Source organism: Stenella coeruleoalba (assembly GCF_951394435.1).
Source record: "Stenella coeruleoalba genome assembly, chromosome: 3".
NCBI classification, from domain to species: Eukaryota; Metazoa; Chordata; class Mammalia; order Artiodactyla; family Delphinidae; genus Stenella; species Stenella coeruleoalba.
Genome location: NC_137148.1, coordinates 55,539,361 through 55,561,576, shown reverse-complemented (window position 1 = coordinate 55,561,576; position 22,216 = coordinate 55,539,361). Strand labels below are relative to the sequence as shown.

The 22,216-nt window shown below is 40.7% G+C and overlaps 2 protein-coding genes across 6 annotated transcripts in view; one reads left to right on the top strand and one right to left on the bottom strand.

Annotated features, from left to right (window-relative positions):
• Positions 1-2,685: 2,685 nt before the first annotated feature.
• On the bottom strand, positions 2,686-3,111 carry LOC307184649 (high mobility group protein B2; the record flags this gene model as incomplete). The annotated part of the gene is made up of 1 exon (XM_079918277.1): positions 2,686-3,111. One exon carries the CDS (start codon positions 3,109-3,111, stop codon positions 2,686-2,688), a length of 426 nt encoding a protein of 141 aa, XP_079774403.1.
• A 6,530-nt stretch (positions 3,112-9,641) lies between these two features.
• LOC307183163 (survival motor neuron protein-like) overlaps positions 9,642-22,216 on the top strand; it is a 45,751-nt gene continuing 33,176 nt past the window's right edge. For all 5 annotated transcript variants that reach the window (XM_079915286.1, XM_079915285.1, XM_079915282.1 and 2 more), the window contains exon 1: positions 9,642-9,761. In XM_079915286.1, the coding sequence (XP_079771412.1) occupies positions 9,675-9,761 (87 nt within the window). In that variant the 5' untranslated portion in view covers positions 9,642-9,674. The remainder of the gene's footprint in view (positions 9,762-22,216) is intronic.

The window sequence follows — 22,216 nt, the reverse complement described above, 5'->3', positions numbered from 1 at the left end:
GCCAAAAGGAGAGATCACTAAAAAAGTATAAGGAATAAAATAAAATTAGAAAAATAAAAGATTTACTAGGAAAATTAAAAGTATGAAAGAATCAACAGCAGTGAATCAACAAGGCAAAACAGAACCCCAATCTAAGAAAGGAAGAAAGAAAAAGCCTTGGCTCTGCTGGTGAAGTTTAGACGAGGGGTGGAACTTAGGCAGGGGTGGGGTTTAGGGTGGGGCAGACCTAGGCGGGAGGGGTGTGACGTTTGAGCATGCGGCAGGGCCTAGGCGGGGTGCCTCTGCTTAGGACCTGCACAGAAGGGGAGAGGCAGCATGTCTAAAGGAGGGTCTCTAGAGTGTTGAGTTCTGGAGTTTGGGGCCTTGAGTGAGGGTGTGTGGGTGGGGTTTAGGCCCAGCTCGTTGAAGGGGGTCTCCAAGTGTAAAAGTAGGGCCCTGGGTGGGCGTGTAGGGGCGAGGCTTGGGTTCTGCATGGCAGGAGGGAAACTCCGAGGACAGAGGATTAGGCCCAGGGGCCCAACAGGCTCCCCAGTGCCTAAGTGGACAGGGAAAGCACTGGCCGCGTTCCCTTCCTTTCCTTTGTGCCCCTCCCCCACCTTCTCCCCCAGCGTCTACCCCGTTGCTGCTGGACCCCTGACCATGGGTGGGTCCTGCTGGTTGTAGGACCTCCTTCCCTCCCCAGCCACCCCTCAGGGGTGCCAGTCCTGGAGGTCCAGCCTTTACTTTTGCTCCCCCTTCCCTCCCTCCCACTCCCTCAGGGCCCGCATGGCTGGACGGGACCTAGGTGGGCAGAGGATCAGGCCCAAGATCTGAACAGGTTCCTGGGGGTCCAAGTGGGCAGGGGAAACCTGACCACGCTCCCTTTTGATCCTCTGCCCTCCCAATGGTTCCCCAATTTCCCCCTTCAGGCGTGGGATACCTTCCCCTCCCCCAGCCACCCCTCAGGGGCACCAGTCCTGTCCCACCTCCACTTCTCCCCTTTCACTCCCCCCACGCCCAACGTGGGGGTTCCTCCCATCCCCTTTGGTGTCCGTGGTCCCCCACTGGTGCCTGCTAGGTGCCCTAGTTGTGCAGAGACGCAGATTCCGCGTCCTCCTAGTACGCCATCTTGACTCCACCCCTTCTGCAGTTTTGGAATGTTCGGTATATATGTATTAAGTACATCTGGTTTAATGTGTTGTTTAAAGCCAGTGTTTCCTTATTGATTTGTCCAGATAATCTATCCATTTGATACACGTGGGATATGAAAGTCCCCTGCTATTATTGTATTACTATCAATTTCTCCCTTTATGTCAATATTTGCTTTATGTATTTAGGTGCTCCTATGTTGAGTGCATAGGTATTTATGAATGTTATATCCTCTTCTTGGATTGACCCCTTTATCATTATGAAAGGCTCTTCTTAGTCTCTTATTATAAACTTTATTTACAGTCTGTTTTGTTTTATATGTGTATTGCTACCACAGATTTCTTTTTGTTTCTATTTGCATGGCATATCCTTTCCCATTCCTTCATTTTCAGTCAGTGTGTCTTTAAATCTGAAGTGAATCTCCTGTTGGCAGCATATAGATTGGTCTTTTTTTTTAAAATCAATTCAGCCACCCTGTGTCTTTAGTCCATTTACATTTAAAGTGATAAATGATAGTTACATGCTTATTGCCATTTTGTTAATTGTTCTGGTTGTTTTTGTAGTTCTTCTCTGTTCCCTATTTTTCTCTTTGTTCCCTTGTGGTTTGATGATTTTGTATAGAGTTATATATATTCTATATAACGATATATAAACTATATTTCTTTAGTATTATAGCTTGTGTATCTATTTTAAGTTTTTGGTTTGTGGTTAAGTTTGAACACATTCTAAAAACACTACATTTTTTCTCCCCCTCCCACATTTTGTGTTTTTATTTTTTAATTGCGATATAGTTTATTTACAATATTATATAAATTTGAGGTGTACAACATAGTGATTCACAATTTTTAAAGATTATATTCCATTAATAGTTATTATAGAACTTCCCTGGTGGTCCAGTGGTTAAGACTGTGCTTCCAATGCAGGGGGCAAGTGTTCGATCCCTGGTCAGGGAAGCTCTGCATGCTGCGCAGTGCAGCCAAAAAAAAACTGGTTACTATAAATTATTGGCTATATCCCCTGTGATATATACTTATAGCTTATTCCTTTTATACATAGTAGTTTGTACCTCTTAATCCCCTACCTCCATCTTGCCCCTCCCTCCTTCCCACTCCCTACTGGTAACCACTAGTTTGTTCTCTATATTTGTGAGTCTGTTTCTCCTTTGTTATATTCACTAATTTACTTTATTTTTTAGATTCCACATATAAGTGATAACATAAGTATTTGTCTTTCTCTGTCTGAGTTATTTCACTCAGCATAATACCCTCTAAGTCCATACTTGTTGCAAATGGCAACATTTCATTCTTTTTTATGGCTGAGTATTTAATTGTGTGTGTGTATACACACAGACCACATCTTCTTTACCCATTTATCTGTTGATGGACACTTAGATTGTGTCCATATCTTGGCTATTGTAAATAGTGGTGCTATGAACATTGGACTGGTTCATTCTTCTTGGAGCCTGTTCTTTCCCACTTCACTCTTGCCCTTGGCACAGTATGTGGCAATGTCCTTTTCATATTTCTCCTTCAGCTTAGCTGCTTTCTGTTCATAGGGTTATTTACCTTTGGCTGACTGCTCAGACCACATTTCACCCACTTTTTTTGCAGTATCTCCAATGGATAAGACAGGGTGTTCACTTTTGATCTTTGGGTGATGTTCAGAGCAAAACCGGAAGAAGGCAGATGGAGGCCTTTTAGGCACATTGGGATCTTTTTTCTTTCCCTTCTTGTCACCTTTGGGAGGAACATAATTTTTCATCTCCCTGTCATAGCGAGCTTTGTCACTTTTTGCCATATCTTCAAACTTGGATTTTTCCTTGGCAGACATGATCTTCCATCTCTCAGGACATTTCTTGGAGAACTCGGTGAAGTTGGCCGAGGAGTCAGGGTGTTTCTTCTTGTGCTTCTCCCGGCAAGTCTGCACAAAGAAGGCGTATGAGGACATCTTGCCCTGCGGCTTGTTGGGGTCGCCCTTCCCCATGATGGTGCTGCTGCTGCGGCGGCGGCGCGTCCACCTGGCGGTAGCTTTTCCTCAGAGTACCACACAGTGGCCAGGTCAGACCTCGACACTGCTGCCCGTGGCTCCGGCGCGAACTGTTCCGTCGCTAACCCAATCTTCCACCTCTTGTTTTGCAGACTTCTCCGCGCCTGGTATCTTAGTTTTTAATTTGCAATTCTCTGACCAGAGAGGTTGAGCATTTTTTCATATATTTATTGGACATTTGGATTTTCTTTCTTTTTAAATTTTTATTTATTTTTATTATCAGATTGATTGATTGGCCATGTGGCTAGCAGAATCTTAGTTCCCCGACCAGGGATTGAACCTGGGCCCTGGCAGTGAAAGCACTGAGTCCTAACCACTGGACTGCCAAGGAATTAATTCCCTGGATTTTCCTTTTTTTGGGGGGGGTATATATGTATATTTTAACATTTATTTATTTGGTTGCACAGGGTCTTAGTTGTGGCACTTGGGCTCCTTAGTTGTGGCATGCAAACTCTTAATTGTGGTATGCATGTGGGATCTAGTTCCCTGCCCAGGGATCCAACCCAGGCCCCCCGCATTGGGGGCAGACTCTTAACCACTGCACCACCAGGGGAGTCCCATGGATTTTCCTTTTTGTGAAATACCTATGTTTTTTCTCTCTACTTTATGCTTTTTGTTTTACTTAGTCTTCACATGTAGGTACTACAGTTATGTCCATTTTTATAGATTTTATACAAATTGAGATTTTGGTTAAGGAATTTACCCAAGGTCACCCAGCTAGTAAATGGCAGGTTAAGGATATAAATCCAAGCAGACAGAATACAGAGCTTCCAGAGTATGGGCATATCTTCATATTTATTGGCCCTTTTGGTTTTTTCTTCTATGAATAGCTTGCTTTGCTGTTATTTTTATTTGACAGAGTTTTTCTTTAATATAAAAGAATATTCGTTTCTCTTATGTTACAAATATTTTCTAAACTATTGTTTGTCCTTTCATTTTGTTTATGTTGCTTTTGCCAGAATTTTTATTCACATGATCAAATGCCTAGTTTCTTTTTTTTTTCTTTTTTTAATTGAAGTATAGTTGATTTACAGTATTGTGTTAGGTGTACAGCAAAGTGATTCAGTTAAACATATATATACCTATTCTTTTTCAGATTCTTTTCCCTTATAGGTTATTACCAAATATTGAGTATAGTTCCCTGTGCTATACAATAGGTCCTTGTTGGTTATCTGTTTTATACATAATAGTTTGTATATGGTAATCCCAAACTCCTAATTTATCCCCTCCCTTTCCCCTTTGGTAACCATAAGTTTGTTTTCTATGTCTGTGGGTCTGTTTCTGTTTTGTATATAAGTTCATTTGTTTGGTTTTTTTTTTTAGATTCCACATATAAGCAATATCGTGTGATATTTGTCTTTCTCTGGCTTCACTTAGTATGTTAATCTCTGGGTCCATCCATGTTGCTGCAAATGACATTATTTCATTTTTTTATGTCTGAGTAGTATTCCATTGTGTATATGTGCCACATCTATTTTTTTTTAATTTTATTTATTTTATTTTTGGCTGTGTTAGGTCTTCATTGCTGCACATGGGCTTTTCTCTGGTTGTGGTCCGGGGGGGCGCTGCTCTTCGTTGCCATGCGCAGGCTTCTCACTGCGGTGGCCTCTCTTGTTGCGGAGCACGGGCTCCAGTAGTTGTGGCACACGGGCTCAGTAGTTGTGGCTCGCAGGCTCTAGAGTGCAGGCTCAATAGTTGTGGCACACGGGCTTAGTTGCTCTGCGGCATGTGGGATCTTCCCGGACCAGTGCTGGAACCCGTGTCCCCTGCATTGGCAGGCGGATTCCCAACCACTGTGCCACCAGGGAAGCCCTATACCACATCTTCTTTATCCATTCATCTGTCCATGGACATTTAGGTTGCTTCCATGTTTTGGTTATTGTAAATAGTGCTGCAATGAACTTTGGGGTGCATGTATCTTTTCAAATTATGGTTTTCTCCAAATATATGCCCAGGAGGAGTGGGATTGCTGGGTCGTATGGTAGCTCTATTTTTAGTTTTTTAAGAAACCTCCATACTGTTCTCCATAATGACTGTACCAATTTACATTCCCACCATCAGTGTAGGAGGTTTCCCTTTTTCCACACCCTCTCCAGCATTTATTATTTGTAGACTTTTTGATAATTGCCATTCTGACCAGTGTGAGGTGATACCTCATCATAATTTTTAATTAAATGCCTAGTTTCTTTATTAACTGAAGATGCAGACTGACAGCCCACAGACTTGTCCTGACATGTTAAAAAAATTTTTTCCACTTTTTCTTAAATTGAAGTATACTTGATTTACAATGTTGTGTTTATTTCTACTGTACAGCAAAGTGATTCAGTTATACATATATACATATTCTTTTCAATTATGGTCTATCACAATATATTGAATATAGTTTCCTGTGCTATACAGTAGGACCTTGTTGTTTATCCATTCTATATATAATAGCTTGCTTCTGCTAAACCCAAACTCCCACTCCATCCCTCCCCCCTCCCCCCTCCCCCCAGAATTTTTAATATGAACTTGAATGCCTTTGGGCAGGGAGTGGGTGGAATGAGTTGGGGGGTGTGTGGAGGGATAGTCTCAAGGTAACTGATTACAGTACCCACCACCCCTTATTGCTTACTCCTCTTTAACTCATCTCCTTTACCTGCCTGACCCCCAAAATGTATTCGAGTTTTCAATCCTTGCATAGTTTCTTATTTCTATCTTAAAATCTCCTCCATCCCAAGTTTATAAAAGTCACCCAGAATGTATTTTGGTATATGATGTGAGGGTAATGAATCCAAGCCTTACATATTGGATGACTAATTAGATCTATGTCATTTATGAATTATACTACCATTTGTCCATAATATCATTCAAATATTCTTCCAAAACATCATTTGGAATTTTCAGCTTTCTGCTGCAGTAATAGTTCAGTGAGCAGTCTTTTTTTTTTTTTGGAGTATAGTTGCTTTACAGTGTTGTGTTGTATTCACTCTGCTGTACAGCAAAGTGAATCAGCTATACGTTTACGTATATCCCCTCTTTTTTGGATTTCCTTCCCATTTAGGTCACCACAGAGCATTGAGTAGAGTTCCCTGTGCTATACAGTAGGTTCTCATTAGTTATCTGTTTTATACACAGTAGTGTATGTATGTCAGTCCCAATCAGTGAGCATTCTTGTACACAAATCACTGACACATCTCTAATCTCCTGACCCTAGACTCTGAAGGTAAGGTAAGGGTAAGGAACTAATTAGTTTTGGCCTTCTCTTTTGTTTATTCGCTATTCTACATGACAGTACCAATATATATTATCCTAACTGGAAACTTGATCACTAGTCATTTGAATCCTTTATCATCAGCAAGTTCCAAGAGTCGCCGAATATAGGTTTTTGGTATGAGAATTCCATATGCGCAAAGATTGGTTCCAGTTCATGAAGTTATTTTTTTTTCTTCTAAGATTTATTTTATAACCGTGTTAAGAAAAGTTCTACATCAGGGACTTCACAGGGTGGCACAGTGGTTAAGAATCTGCCTGCCAACACAGGGAACACGGGTTCGAGCCCTGGTCCGCGAAGATCCCACAGTCCACAGAGCAACTAAACTCGTGTGCCACAACTACTGAAGCCCGTGCTCTAGAGCCCATGCTTAACAAGAGAAGCCACCACACTGAGAAGCTTCCACATCGCAATGAAGACCCAGCACATCCAGAAATAAAATAAATAAAATTTTAAAACGTTCTACATCATTGTTGGTTAGATTACACAACAACAGTCTGCCTTGAAACCAGTATGCTGTTCTCAAGGTCATCAAAGACATTCTGTCCTTTTAGTCTTCGGAGAAAAAAATGGTTTGACTTCTAATTTACTTCTTGCCATGTAAGATTTAAAAGCAAATACTTATACATCAATTTATTTGTGCAGCAATTAATCTGTGAAGCCATGATTTGCTGTTAACTTTAATCCAAACTGCCTGTTAGCATTTCACCATAACTTTAAAACTGCACCATGTGACAGTGGGAAGGCTACTTTAGGCAAAAGAGCTATTGCCAGCAGAGAGTTCTGTTTCTTTCTTTTTTTTTTTTTTTTTGCGGTACGCGGGCCTCTCACTGTTGTGGCCTCTCCCGTTGCGGAGCACAGGCTCCGGACGCGCAGGCTCAGCGGCCATGGCTCACGGGCCCAGCCGCTCCGCGGCACGTGGGATTTTCTGGGACCGGGGCACGAACCCACGTCCCTTGCATCGGCAGGCGGACTCCCAACCACTGCTCCACCAGGGAAACCCAGAACTTCTGTTTCTTTGAGTCTTCTTTGGACTGCTGTCACTTTCCTCACCAATTGGATCAGATGCTAAGAAATGGCCCAACAGACCCTCTTTGGGGCCTCTCTTGTACCTCCCAGCTTCCTTTCCTGCTCACCTGGGGGCAGATAAGTGCTTTCTAAAAAATATTCTGGACTATCTACGTGACTTTCCAGCAAATTCATTATAAAGCTGGGTAAGCTTCACCTCGGATATGCCCAGATCATCAAAATTTGAACTTTATGGAGGTCTACTTAATGAGATTCTTTCTTATGCAAGTGCAATTTATGCACTTGTGAATAACCTTCCTCTTTTTGAATCTGGTAGACTAGCCTGCAGACAAAAGTGCTAGAGCTGGGTTGGGTTCCCACAATTCATTGATTTACCAAACTTTTCTGGCACCACTTACTCTGGTCTGGCCTTGTAGGAGGTACAGAGATAACAACATGAAGACGCCTGGTCACAGGGGCTGCTAGCAGGGAAAACAGAATACGAAAATAAAGTGTTGTGTGTACAAGGCAGAACCATAAGGACTAGCCTGTAAGAGAATCCTGCGGTGGGGGGAGCCCTCAGAAAATGGAGCTGTTCCTGCAGCTGGGGGACTTACGCATTCAGCCATGTGTATGGGGGACCTGCCAGGTGCCAGGCATGGTACTCAGATTGGCAACCCCCCATGATCATACAGTTAAATTTAATGTTTACGTAAGTGCCTTCAAATCTGATGAAACGGCTTCCTTTGGAAATCCTCTACATTATGCTTTGAGTGCTTTGTCTATCATATGGAATAACTGTAAAATACGTATGGTGATTCAAATCTGGATGTCACCGTCAAGAAAAAAAGAACATGTTTTCTTTGAGGACAAAAATGCCATAGGTTCATTTTTGTTGAGGAACAAGGTAGGTGGAAATCTACTTATCTACTTCCTGATAAGTAGAAATACTTTTCCAACAAAGAACTTGCCATTTAAAACAGCTGACAATTCATTAAAGCTAATTCCTCCTTGAAAACATTATACTAAGTGAAAAAAGACACAAAAGGTCACGTTATATGACTCCATTTCTATGAAATATCCAGAGCAACTAAATCTATAGAGACAGTGGTTGTGAGAGGCTGGAAGGAGGAGAGACTGTGGAGTTACTTCTAATGGATACAAGGTTTCTTTTGGGGGTGATGAAAATGTTTTGGAGTTAGATAGTGGTGGTAGCTGCACAATCTTGTGACCATACCAAAACCCACTAAATTGCATGCTTTAAAATGATGAATTTATGGTATGTAAATTCCATCTAAAAAATAAATAAATAAAAAGAAACCTGGTTCCAAATTGTTTAAATTTCTGCATCATATGCCATTGTGAGAATTATGATTGAAGAAATCTAAGTGAGCTTTTAAAAAATACATCTATTTCTGGTATCTACAGAAGCCAAAGGAAGCCATCAAAGTTCCCTGGGTGACCTTTAAAAAAAAAGAACAAATGACAATAGGTACTTGGAAGCCATTTAGCAATCCCAAATGTTTAATAAAGAATACTGGAAAAATAGAGGGTAAGCTCCTACTAAGAACTAAAAGCCCCCTTGACCCATGTAAAGACAAACATGAAAAAACGAGCAAACAAAAAGAATACAACAATTCATCTCATGTTTTTAAATTCAAAAAGTTACTAGAGAATATTTGGGAGAAGAGATATTAAACTAAATGCTAAGGCTGGGTAATGTTACAGACATGCTGGATTCCAGGCATTTGTGTAAACGCTCTGTGCCTCAGTTTCCCATTTTAAATGAGAAAATAGCCCCTAATTCATAGAGTTGTGAAAATAAAATTAAAATAAGTATATAAAACTCTTAAAAGCACTTTTTAAAAATGGTACCTATATTTTTATTGGTTACCAAGGGACTGCTTTTTATTTTACTGCTTGCTTATTTTCTAAGTGACCTGCAACGAACGCTATTTTCCTAAGAGGATTTATTGTTTAAAACAAACAAAAACTCTGGTCGAATCACTCTCGGAACAGACGAAAAAGTGAAATCAAAGAATTGAGAGGATACGGAGAAGAAACACCTATGCGGCCGACAGGGGTAGGCGGCGCCGGAGGGCAGAAAGCGCGGGGACTCCTCCCCGCCGGCCGGCGGCCCTGAGGCCGCCATGCTCTTCCGCTCCCGGAGGCCGGGCGGCGGAAGTCGTCACTCGCCGAGGGACCTAGCCCACGCCGCGTACCCGGCAGCAGGTTAGCCATGGCGATGGGCGGCGGCGGTGGCGGCAGTAGCAGCGGCGTCCCAGAGCCGGAAGACACGGTGCTGTTCCGGCGCGGCACAGGCCAGGTGAGGTCGCAGCCGGCGCTGTCCCCGACCCTGCGCTCTTTCCCCGGCCAGTCGGCTCAGTGCGAGGTCCGCATGTTTGTACATCCCCACTTGGGAGCCTCAGCCGCAAGCTCGTTCCTCGCCCAGTTTGGGCTCCCGATGACTTTGAGCCTAGGCCCTACTGCTACTCGATTGTGCCTTGGTCGTCCACCTCTCTCTCCGACTGTGAGGTGTGCGGGGTCAGGCCAGGGCGAAGCAGGGAAACCAGTTAGGAGTCTATTGGAATAATCCCGCTGTTAGCAGTGGACAGCCGGTTACTTGGCTTCTGGATATAGTTTGAAATCAGAGGCAACAGGTTGTGCACGGGTATACGATAATAGAGGCTTGAGAGAGGAAAGTCAAGGATAATTCCAAGATTGCTCTGAACAGCTGAAAAGATGAAGTTGCCTTTTCCTGAGATGGGGAAGACTGCAAGTAAGGCAGGTTTATAAGGGGGTAAGATTAGAACTCATTCTTGGGTGAAATGTGATTGGAGCGAGTTCGAGAGTCGGAGAGGAGAAATTCAAGGCAACATATGTGAGCAAATATTTCAAGTTTTATTGTGGGTACTGGAAGAGAGAGAAATTGACCAATGGATGGAGAAGGAAGTGAGATGAAGAGGATTCTTAATTGTGTTTTTGTTTTTAAGATGGGAGAAATGTTTCAGGGCTGATAGGAAAGATCCAGTAAGGACGGTATAATTGACATTGCAGGAGAGAAGAGAATTGCGCAAGCAACATTCTAGCGTAGTAAGAGGGAATGGATTTGGTCTTTGTTAGAAATATTGACAGTTCATGTGGTGACAGTTATATGGGTACAGATTTGTGTGGATGGGCAGATATAGTGGCAGGAGATTATGAAAATTCTGTTTTGATTGTTGCTGTTCTCTCAGTAAAAGAAGCAAGGTCATCAGCCTACTGGTGAGGAGGGGCAGGGGGCAGGTGTTGGAGGTTAGAGAAGAGAGAAGGTAGGAAGTAAACGTCTAGGAGAGTGGATGAGTGTTGCATTAGGGAAATCTAGGCAACATTAAAGGCCTACTTCAGATTTGTGGTTATGAGTTTAAAGAAGACTAGTTAGGACTTCCCTGGTGGCGCAGTGGTTAAGAACCCGCTGCCAATGCAGGGGACACGGGTTCGAGCCCTGGTCCAGGAAGATTCCCACACGCCGTGGAGCAACTAAGCCTGTGCTCCACAACTGCTGAGGCTGCATGCCTAGAGCCTGTGCTCTGCAACAAGAGAAGCCACCACCATGAGAAGCCCTCGCACCACAACGAAGAGTAGCCCCTGCTCGCCACAGCTAGAGAAGACCCGTGCACAGCAACGAAGACCCAACGCAGACAGAAATAAATAAATAAATAAATTTATTTTAAAAAGAAAAGGAGACTAGGCAGCATGATTGTATTTTTTGCTAGCTAAATTCAAATTCAGGTGTGTGAGGGCAGACACAAAGTAAATGAATAGTTGAAATTAATAGGGTTGTAGTTTTACCTAGTATGAAGTGAGAAGGGGGCAGTACAGGGAGTTGTCTTAATGATCGATGGTGCAATTAAAGCTGGCTAAGAAAGGAAGTGAGGACATTACCATGGTGAGAAGCAGTTTAAAAAGTGTGAGGATCATTGTTTTACCAGTCCCAGGGAAGTGGAATGACTGTCATCATCAACCTACTAGAAGGAATAAGTTGCAGAGCCTAGAAGGTGGTAGTTGGAGAGTAGGATTCTTGCAGTTGAGTTTTTGGAGAGGTTATATATAATGGTTATAATAAAGACCATAGAAGTGAGTAGCTGAGCTTGGGTACTATAAAAGGTCATTGGTAGCGAAGCATTTAAAGATGTAGCAGGGCTTCCCTGGTGGCGTAGTGGTTAAGAGTCCGCCTGCCAATGCGGGGGACACGGGTTCGTGCCCCGGTCTGGGAAGATCCCACATGCCGCGGAGCGGCTGGGCCCGTGAGCCATGGCCGCTGAACCTGCGTGTCCGGAGCCTGTGCTCCGCAACGGGAGAGGCCACAACAGTGAGAGGCCCGCATACCACAAAAAAAGAAAAAGATGTAGCAAGGGTAGGGTATTGGAAGGATCGCGGACGTGGGTTTTTTTTTTAATTATTTCTTACTTTATTTGGTTTATTTTTGAGTAATACTTTTTTATCGTTATTTATTTAATTATTTTTTTGCCTGCATTGGGTCTTTGTTGCTATGCACGGGCTTTCTCTAGTTGCAACGAGTGGGGGCTACTCTTCGTTGTGGTGTGAGGGCTTCTCATTGCGGTGGCTTGTCTTGTTGCAGAGCACGGGCTGTAGGTGCACGGGCTTCAGTAGTTGTGGCGCACAGCCTCAGTAGTTGTGGCTCACAGGCTCTAGAACTCAGGCTCAGTAGTGGTGCATGGGCTTAGTTGCTCCACGGCATGTAGGATCTTCTCACACCAGGGCTCGAACCCATGTATCCTGCATTAGCAGGCGGATTCTTCACCACTGCGCCGCCAGGGAAGTCCCTGTACATGGGTTTTTAAATAACCAAAAATTATGACAGGATTAGTGTTGGAGGGAGTACTGGGATATAAACCTCAAGGAATGAGGAAGAGTGACCCAGGAAGATATAGATGATTGCAATGAGGAGGGATAGTGGACAGGGGAGTTTGGTGACGGGATTTTCAAACCTGGGAGTTTTTAGGGAGGAAGAATAATCTGGAAGTGGAAGTGAGGAACAAGGAAGATTACTTCCCCACCTCTGGTACAGTAATTTGAGGGATATGGGGAAGAAAACATTTCATTTTTAAATGCCTGCAAGGAAAGAGGTGGGCTTCTCTTGGTGACTGAGAAACAGATATAAAGGCAGTCCTGATGGTCTGTTCTCTTTGCTATTGCTGTGTAACAAATCACCCAAAACTTAGTGGCTTGAAACAATAATCATGTTTTATTCTCTCTCATAGTTTCTGTGGGTCAGGAATTTGTGAAGGCCTTGGTGGGCAGTTCTCCTTCAGACATTTCGTGTAGTTGCATCCACGTAGTAATCGGAGCTACAATAGCTGGGGACTGAGCCACTAGGGATTGACGGGCCATCTCTTTTCTTCATGTTGTCTCGGCTTCTCCATGTGGTCCCGGTGTGTGGGATGGTTTGATTTCCTTATACCCCTTTGTAATCCTTCCCTTTCATCCCTCCTCATCTCCTGTCCCCAGACAACTGCTGATCCATTTTCTGTCACCATCGATTAGTCTGCATTTTCTAGAATTTTACAAATACGGAGTCTTTTTTTATCTGGCTTCTTTTACTCAGCATAGTTATTTTGAGTTTCATCCATTTTCTTGTGTATATCAGTCATTCATTCCTTTTCATTGCTGTAGGATCCAGTTGCACGAATATACTACAGTTTGTTTATCCATTCACTTGTTCATGAACATTTGGGTTGCTTTCAGTTTGGGGCTGTTACAAATAGAACCACCATGAGTATTAGTGCAGAAGACTTTGTATGGGCATATGCTTTCATTCCTCTTTGGCAAACACCTAGGTCATGGAGTAGATATATTTTAATTTTTTTTCTTTTCTCTTTTTTTCCCATGCCTTGTGGGATCTTAGTTCCCTGACCAGAGAGTGAACCCAGGCCCACAGCAGTGAGAGCACAGAGTCCTAACCACTGGACCACCAGGGAACTCCCTAAAGTTGAATTTTATTTATTTTATTTATTTATTTATTTATTTTTGGCTGTGTTGGGTCTTTGTTGCTGCACACGGGCTTTTTCTAGTTGTGGTGAGTGGGGGCTACTCTTCGTTGCAGTGCGCGGGTTTCTCATTGCGGTAGCTTCCTTTGTTGCGGAGCACAGGCTCTAGGTGCGTGGGCTTCAGCAGTTGCAGCATGCAGGCTCAGTAGTTGTGGCACACGGGCCCTAGAGTGTGCGGGCTTCAGTAGTTGCGGTGGCCTGTGGGGTCAGTAGTTGTGGCTCGCGGGCTCTAGAGGGCAGGCTCAGTAGTTGTAGCGCAGGCTCACGGGCTTAGTTACTCCGAGGCATGTGGGATCTTACTGGACCAGGGATCGAACCCCTGTCCCCTGCATTGGCAGGCACATTCTTAGCCACTGCACCACCAGGGAAGTCCACTATTTTGATTCTTTAAGAAGCTGCCAAACTTTTCTTCAAAGTGATTGCACCATTTTACGTTTCAACCAGCAATGTATGAAAAGTTCCGTTTGTTCCACATCCTTGCTAACACTTGATATGGTCAGTCTTGTTAATTTTAGACATTCTAATGTGTAGTGGTGTCTTGTTGTTGTGGTGGTTTTAATTAGCATTTCCCTAATGACTGATGATGTTGATTGTCATTTCATGTGCTTATTTGCCATCCATGTATCTTCTTTGGCAAAGTGTCTGTTCAAATCTTTTGCCTATTTTTAAATTGACTTATTTTTTGTTGAGATTTGAGAGTTTTTTGTGTATGCTAGATACAAAACCTTTATCAGATAGGTAATTTGCAAATATTTTCTCCCAGTTTGTGAGTTCATTCATTTTTTCATTCTCTTAACAGTATCTTTTTGAGAATTCCCTGGCAGTCCAGTGGGTAAGACTCCACGCTCTCACTGCCAAGGGCCCGGGTTCAATCCCTGGTCAGGCAACTGAGATCCCATAAGCCGTGCAGTGCAGCCAAAAAAAAGAAACACAACAACTAAGTCCTGCTGCTCCTAGAAGGACAGCTAGGGTGTATATAAAATCCTTGGCTCATACTTTTTTCCCATAAATTTCTATGAGGAAGTCTAATACTAACTAGTTTTCTGTATTTTGTAAATGACTTGATCTTTTTGCTTAGAGGCTCTGAGAATTCCTTTTAGAGACTTTTGTTTATTTGTTTAGCTTTTATTCTTCAGGGACCCCATTTATACATATGTTAAATATTCTTTGCCAGTCCCCACTTCACTTATTTTCTTTTTCTTTTTTCATGACTTTTCCTTGGTACCCATTAGATTTTCAGTCAACTGTATTCTTCTTTGCATACCTTGCAGTCAGTACTACTTTTTCTTCCATTTCCTTCTTGATTTTGTTTAACTCCTCATTTGACTGTTACCCTTTTGCCTTCTTTTCTCATCTGAATTTTTAGAAATTTTGATTCAAGGTGTTTTTTTCCATATTGCGAATGCTAGTTTAAGACAATTTAATTTCTGATGGTTATTGTATTTTCTTCTGTTTGTGATTGTCAATTGAGAAATTTTATCACCTAAAATGTTTCTTCTCATAATAGCTTTGTATGGATGTCTTTGTTTGCTGTTCATGTTGAAATGTCTTATAACAGTTGTAATGTGATGAGTTTGGGTTCCTATGTATTTGTATCTTACTTTTAAGAGTGCCCATCAGTGATTCTGTTGATACAGTGGAGTACACTTTCCTTTATTAGTAGTACCTTTTCCATTTGCAGAATTGATATATCTTCTGCTTTTAGAAACATCTCCTATTCCAAGGGGCAGCATAACCTTGAACAAGTCAATTACCTGTTTGTGATTACTTTCCTTATCTGCAAAATGACTTAATGATTTTTAAGTACTTTTTATCATATAGCAAGATTAATAGTTTTATATCAGAACATATTTCTCTATGTATAATAGATATTAACAAGAAAATGACAAAAATTCACTTTACAACTAAATGAGTTTTATAGCAAACTTCTTCGGAGCTCATTGATTGACTAATATTGTACAAACTCCAACATACTAACTGATGGTGTCTTATAACCTGTCTTCCCATCACCAACATTATGTATCCAAACTTACCTTCAACTACTCTATAGAGTGAGAATGAGTCTAGTTGGACTTGTTGCTTCACTGATCTGTCAAATACAAAAAAAAAACCCATGAAATTTATCATCTTAACCACTTTTAAGTGTACACTTCAGTAGTGTTAAGTATATTCACACTGTTGTACAATAGATATCCAGGACTTTTTAACCTTGCAAAACCAAAACTCTACCCATTGAGCAGTTCCCTATTTCCTGCTCTCCCACAGCCCCTGCTAACTGCTGTTCTACTTTGTTGCTGTGAATTTGACTACTTAGGAGCCTCATATGAGTGGAATCATACAGTCAGTGTGTTTATTTTTGCTTACATGCTCTTTTTGGCTCATGGTTGTCCTTGGAGTGCTTTCAATTTTCTTTTCTATCTATCCAGATCCTTTCAGTTTTTATTTCCTAGCCTGTTTCCTCCATGATCATCCACCATACATTCCTTTCCCTTTTTTTTTCCTTTTTTTTATTGAGGTATAATTGACATATAACATTACATTAATTTTCGTTGTACGACATAATGATTTGCTATTTATACATATTGCAAAATGATCACAGTAAGTCTAGTTAATATCTGCCACCATACATAGTTATAATATTTTTTTCCTTGTGTTGAGAATTTTATGTCTTTGCAACTTTCAGATATGCAATACAGTGTTACTAACTATAGGCACTGTGTTGCACATTACATTCCCGTGACTTATTTACCTGATAACTGGAAGTTGGTACTTTTTGACCCCCTTTGCCTGTTTCAGTCCCCTCCCCCATCCCCTCTACCCCCACCTCTGGAAACCACCAATCTGTTCTTTGTATTTATGAGGTTGGGCTTTTTTTGTTTGTTTGTTCTGTTTTTTGTTCTTAAATTCCACAGATAAGTAAGATCACATGGTATTCGTCTCTCTGTCTTACTTCACTTAGTGTAATGACCTCAAGATCCATTCATGTTGTCTCAAATGACAAGATTTCTTTTTTATGGCTGAATAATATTCTATTGTATATGAACAGTTATCCCCTGCTTTTTAAAAGTTTGCTTTATACCACTTCACTTTTATAAAACACCTACATTAGTAACTATTTTCACTAACTGAAGGAAATCCAAAGAGGATTTTTGCTTTTATGAAAAAAAAAAAAAGGTGAAAAGCAAAAATAACATTCAGTGTTTTGTTTTGCAGCAAGCCATTATAGAGGCAGGAGGCAACCCAAGCAGTGAGAGTGGCACCACCAAGCTCCTTCCCCAGGAGCTACACTCAACATCTCAGCATCAAGCCACCATAGCTTTGAACTGTGCCTGTGAGCATCTGTGCTTTATCCTGATTTATTCTGTTTATCCATTAGCAAGTTGTGTTCTCACATAATTGATTCTTTGCTTTACTCCATTTCCATTTACAAAAGCTTTCATAGGAACACTCTACTTTCATATAGTGGGGAAAACCTGTATACATTTTCTTTTTTAAAGATTTATTTATTATTTATTTATTTAATTAATTTATTTTCAGCTGTGTAGGGTCTTAGTTGTGGCACGCAGGATCTTCGTTGAGGCATTGCTGCACACAGGCTTCTCTCTGGTTGTGACGTGCGGGTTTCTCTTCTCTAGTTGGTGCACATGGGCCTAGTTGCCTGGACATGTGGGATCTTAGTTCCCTGACCAGGGATTGAACCCGCGTCCCCTGCATTGTAAGGCGGATTCTTTACCACTGGATGGCCAGGGAAGTCCCTGTATACATTTTCTTTATCCATTCACCCATTGTTGGACACTTAGGTTGTTTCCATATCTTATCTGTTGTAAAATTTTTAATTTTTTGAGGAAGCTTCATACTATTTTCCATAGTGGCTGCACCAGTTTACATTCCTACCAATAGCGTACTAGTGTCCCTTTTCTCTACATCCTCATCGACACTTGTTATTGTCTTTTTGATAATAGCCATTCTAACAGGTGTGAGGTGATACATCACTGTGGTTTTAATTTGCATTTCCCTAATGATTGGTGACGTTGAGCATCTTTTCACGTACCTGTTAGCCATCTGTATGTCTTCTTTGGAAAAATGTCTATTCAGATCTTCTGTCCTTTTTCTAAAATAAATTTATTTTATTTTATTTATTTTTGGCTGTGTTGGGTCTTCTTTGCTGCACGTGGGCTTTCTCTAGTTGTGGCGAGTGGGGGCTACTCTTCATTGTGGTGCACGTGCTTCTCATACTGATGGCTTCTCTTGTAGCAGAGCACGGGCTCTAGGTGCACGGTCTTCAGTATTTGTGGCACGTGGGCTTCAGTAGTTGTGGTGCACAGTCTTAGTTGCTCCACAGCATGTGGGATCTTCTGGACCAGGGATTGAACCGTGTCGGCACATTCTTAACCACTGCGCCACCAGGGAAGTCCCTTTTGCCTATTTTTAGCTGAATTGTTTGGGGTTTTGCTCGAGTTGCATGAGTTCTTTACATATCTTAGATATTAACCCCTTATCAGATAAATGATTTGCAAATATTTTCTCCCATTGAGTTTTTTGCCTTTTCATTTTGTTTATTTATTTATTTATTTATTTATTGCTATGCAGAAGCTTTTAAGTTTGGTGTATTCCCACTTGTTAGTTTTTGCTTCTGTTGCTTTTGCTTTGGTGTCAAATCCAAAAAAATCATTGCCGAGACTGATATCGAGGAGCTTACTGCCTATGTTTTCTTCTAGGAGTTTTATGATTTTAGGCCTTACGTTTAAGTTTTTAATCCATTTTTAGTTAATTCTTTTCTTTATTTATTTTATTGAAATATAATTAGTTTACAATGTTGTATTGATTTATACTGTACAACAAAGTGATTCAGTTATACATATATATATACATTCTTTTTCATATTCTTTTCCATTGTGTTTTATCACAGCATATTGAATAGTTTCCTGTCCTTTACAGTAGCGTTTTGAGTTAATTCTTATATGTGGTATAAGACAATGGCCCAGTTTCATTCTTTTGCATGTGGCTCCAGGTTTTTTTTTTTTTTTTTGCATCATTTATTGAAGAGACTATCTTTTCCCCATTATATATTGGTTCTTTTGTCATATATTAATTGACCATATATGCGTGGCTTTATTTCTGGGCGCTCTATTCTGTACCACTGATTTGTCTGTCTTTATACCAGTACCATACTATTTTGATTACTGTGGCTTTGTAATATAGTTTGAAATCAGGGAGCATGGTGCCTCCAGCTTTGTTGTTCTTTCTCAAGATTGCTTTGGCTATTTGGGGTCTTTTGTGGTTCCATACAAATTTTGGGATTTTGCTAGGGGTTGCATTGAATCTGTAGGTTGCTTTAGGTAATATAGACATTTTAACAATATTAATATTTCCAGTCCATGAGTACAGAAAATCCTTCCATTTATTTCTGTTTTCTTCAGTTACTTTAATAATATCTTATAGTTATCAGTGTACAAGTCTTTGTTTTCCTTGATTAGGTTTATTCCTAGGTATTTTATTCTTTTTGATGCAGTTGTAAATGAGATTGTATTAATTTCTCTTTCTGATAGTTTGTTTTTATGGTATAGAAATTCAACACTTTTTATATATTGATTTTGTGTCCTGCAACTTTACTAAATTTGTTTATTCTAACAGTGTTTTGGTGGGGTCTTTAAGGCTTTCTATGTATAGTGTTGAGTTATCTGCAAATAGTGACATTTTTATTTCTTCCTTTACAAATTGGATGCCTTTTATTTATTTCTCTTGCCTAATTGTTCTGGCTAGGATTTCTAATGCTTTGTTGAATAAAAGTGGTAAGAGTGGACATCTTGTGCCTGATGTTAGAGGAAAAGCTTTCAGCTTTTCATCATTTAGGATGATGTTAGCTGTTTGTCATGTATAGCCTTTATGATGTTGAGGTATGTTCCCTCTATACCCACTTTGTTGAGAGTTTTTATCATAAATGGATATTGAATTTTGTCAAATGCTTTTTCTGCATCTATTGAGATGATCATATGATTTTCTTCCTTCTTTTTGTTAACGTGATGTATCACGTAGATTAATTTGTGAATGTTGAACCGTCCTTGCATCCCTGTGATAAATCCCACTTGATCACGGTATAAGATTCTTTTAAATGTGTTGTTGAATTCGGATTGCTAATATTTTGTTGAGGATTTTTACATCTGTGTTAATCAGGGATGTTGGCCTGTAGTTTTCTTTTTTTGTGTTGTCCTTGTTTGGTTTTGATATTAGGGCAATGTTGACCTCATGAAATGAGTTTGGAAGTGTTCCTTCCTCTTCTATTTTTTTTGGGAAAGTTTGAGAAGGATTAGTATTAATTCTTATTTGAATGTTTGAAAGAATTGACCTGTGAAGCTCTCTGGTCTTGAGCTTTTGTTTGAATTAATAGTCAAAAGCCTCTAACAATCTTACTAGTAATTGGTCTATTGAGATTTTCTGTTTCTTCATGATTCACTCTTGGTAAGGTGTATGTTTCTTTGAATTTTGTCCATTTCTTCTAGGCTGTCAGATTTGTTGGCATATAATTGTTCATAGTACAGTCAGCCTTTCATATCCTAAGGTTCCACATTTGCACATTCAACCAACTTCAGATCAATCATATTTGAGTAAAAAAAAATATTTCCAAAAGGTTCCAAAAAACAAAACTTGAATTTGCTGCATGCCAGCAACTATTTACATAGCATTTACATTATATTAGGTGTTACTAACAATAAAGTATGCAGGATTGTATGCAAATACTATGCCATTTTATATAAAGGACTTGAGCAAGCGTCAATTTTGGTATCCGTGGTGGGTCCTGGAACCAGGGCCCTGCAGATATTGAGGGATGACTGTAGTTACTTAAGATCCTTTGTATTTTCTGTGGTATCAGTTGTAATGTCTCCACTTCCATTTCCGATTATATTTATTTGAGTCCTATGTTTTTTTCTTTGTGAGTCCATCTAGAGGTTTGTCAATTTTATCTTTTTAAAGAAACTACTGTTAGTTTCATTGATCTTTTTTTACTGTCTTTTAGTTTCTGTTTCATTTCTTTTTACTCTGATCTTTGTTAATTCATTCCTTTTACCAACTTTGAGTTTCATTGGGTTCCTCTTTTCCTAATACTTAGGTGAAACTTAGGTTGTTTGAGATTTTTTTCTTCTTTCTTTTTGGCTGTGTTGGGTCGTCATTGTTGCACGCAGGCTTTCTCTAGTTGCAACGAGCAGGGGCTACTCTTTGTTGCGCACAGCCTTCTCATTGCGGTGCCTTCTCTTTGTTGTGCACAGCCTTCTCATTGCAGTGCCTTCTCTTGTTGTGGAGCACAGGCTCTAGGCACACGGACTTCCCTAGTTGTGGCACATGGGCTCAGTATTTGGTGGCTCAAGGGCTCCAGAACACAGGCTCAGTAGTTGTGGCGCACGGGCTTAGTTGCTCTGAGGCACGTGGGATCTTCCCGGACCAGAGCTCGAACCTGTTGGCAGGCGGATTCTTAACCACTGTGCCGCCAGGGAAGTCCTCTTGTTTCTTGATATTGGCATTTATCTATGAACTTGCTGCTTAGAACTGCTTTTGCTAAGTTTGGTACGTTATATTTCTATTTTCATTTGTATCAGGTATTTTTTACTTCTCTTTTGATTCCTTCTTTAACCCGTTGGTTGTTCAGTAGCATGTTGTTTAATCTCCATGTATTTGTGAATTTTCCAGTTTTTTTCTTATAATTGGTTTCTGCTTTCATACATTGTGGTCAGACAAGATGCTTGATATGATTTCCATTTTCTTAAATTTATTAAGACTTCTGTCCTGACATGTGATCTATCCTGGAGAATGTTCTTTCACACCTGAGAAGAATGTGTATTTCTGTTGCTCTGTATTTTTCCATTAAGTTAATCTGATTTGACATATCTTTCAAGGCAGATGGTTCCTTATTGATTTTTTAATTTTTTTTGGCGGTATGTGGGCCTCTCACTGTTGTGGCCTCTCCCATTGCGGAGCACAGGCTCTGGACGCGCAGGCTCAGTGGCCATGGCTCACAGGCCCAGCTGCTCTGCGGCATGTGGGATCTTCCCAGACTGGGGCACGAGCCCGCATCCCCTGCGTTGGCAGGTGGACCCTCAACCACTGCGCCACCAGGGAAGCCCGTTCCTTATTGATTTTTTTATCTGAATGATATATCTGTTGCTGGGGTGTTAAAGTTCCCTACCATTATTGTATTGTCTGTCTCTCCCTTTAGGTCTGTTAATATTTGCTTTATATATTTAGGGGCACCTGTGTTGGGTGCATTAGTATGTTTGAATGTTGTATCCTTTTCATGGATTGACACCTTTATTACTATGTAGTGCTCTTCTTTACCTTTTATTACAGTCTTTGTTTTAAAGTCTACTTGTCTTACGAGTATTGCTACCCCAGCCTTCTTTTCATTTCCGTTTGCATGGAACATCTTTTTCCACCTCTTCACTTTGAGTCTATGTGTGTTCTTACATCTGAAGTGAGTCTCCGGTAGGCAGCATATAGGTGAGTTTTAGTTTGTTGTCCATTCAACCACTCTGTGTCTTTTGATTGGAGAATTTAAATTTAGTCCATTTATATTTTAAGTAATTATTGATAGGTATGTACTTATTGCCATTTTGTTAAATTTCTTCTGGAGGTTTTGTAGTTCTTCTGTTTCCTTCTTTCCTCTCTCTTCGTTTGTGGTTTGATCATTTTCTCTAATGGTATGCTTAGATATTTTTCTCTTTATCTTTTGTGTATTTCC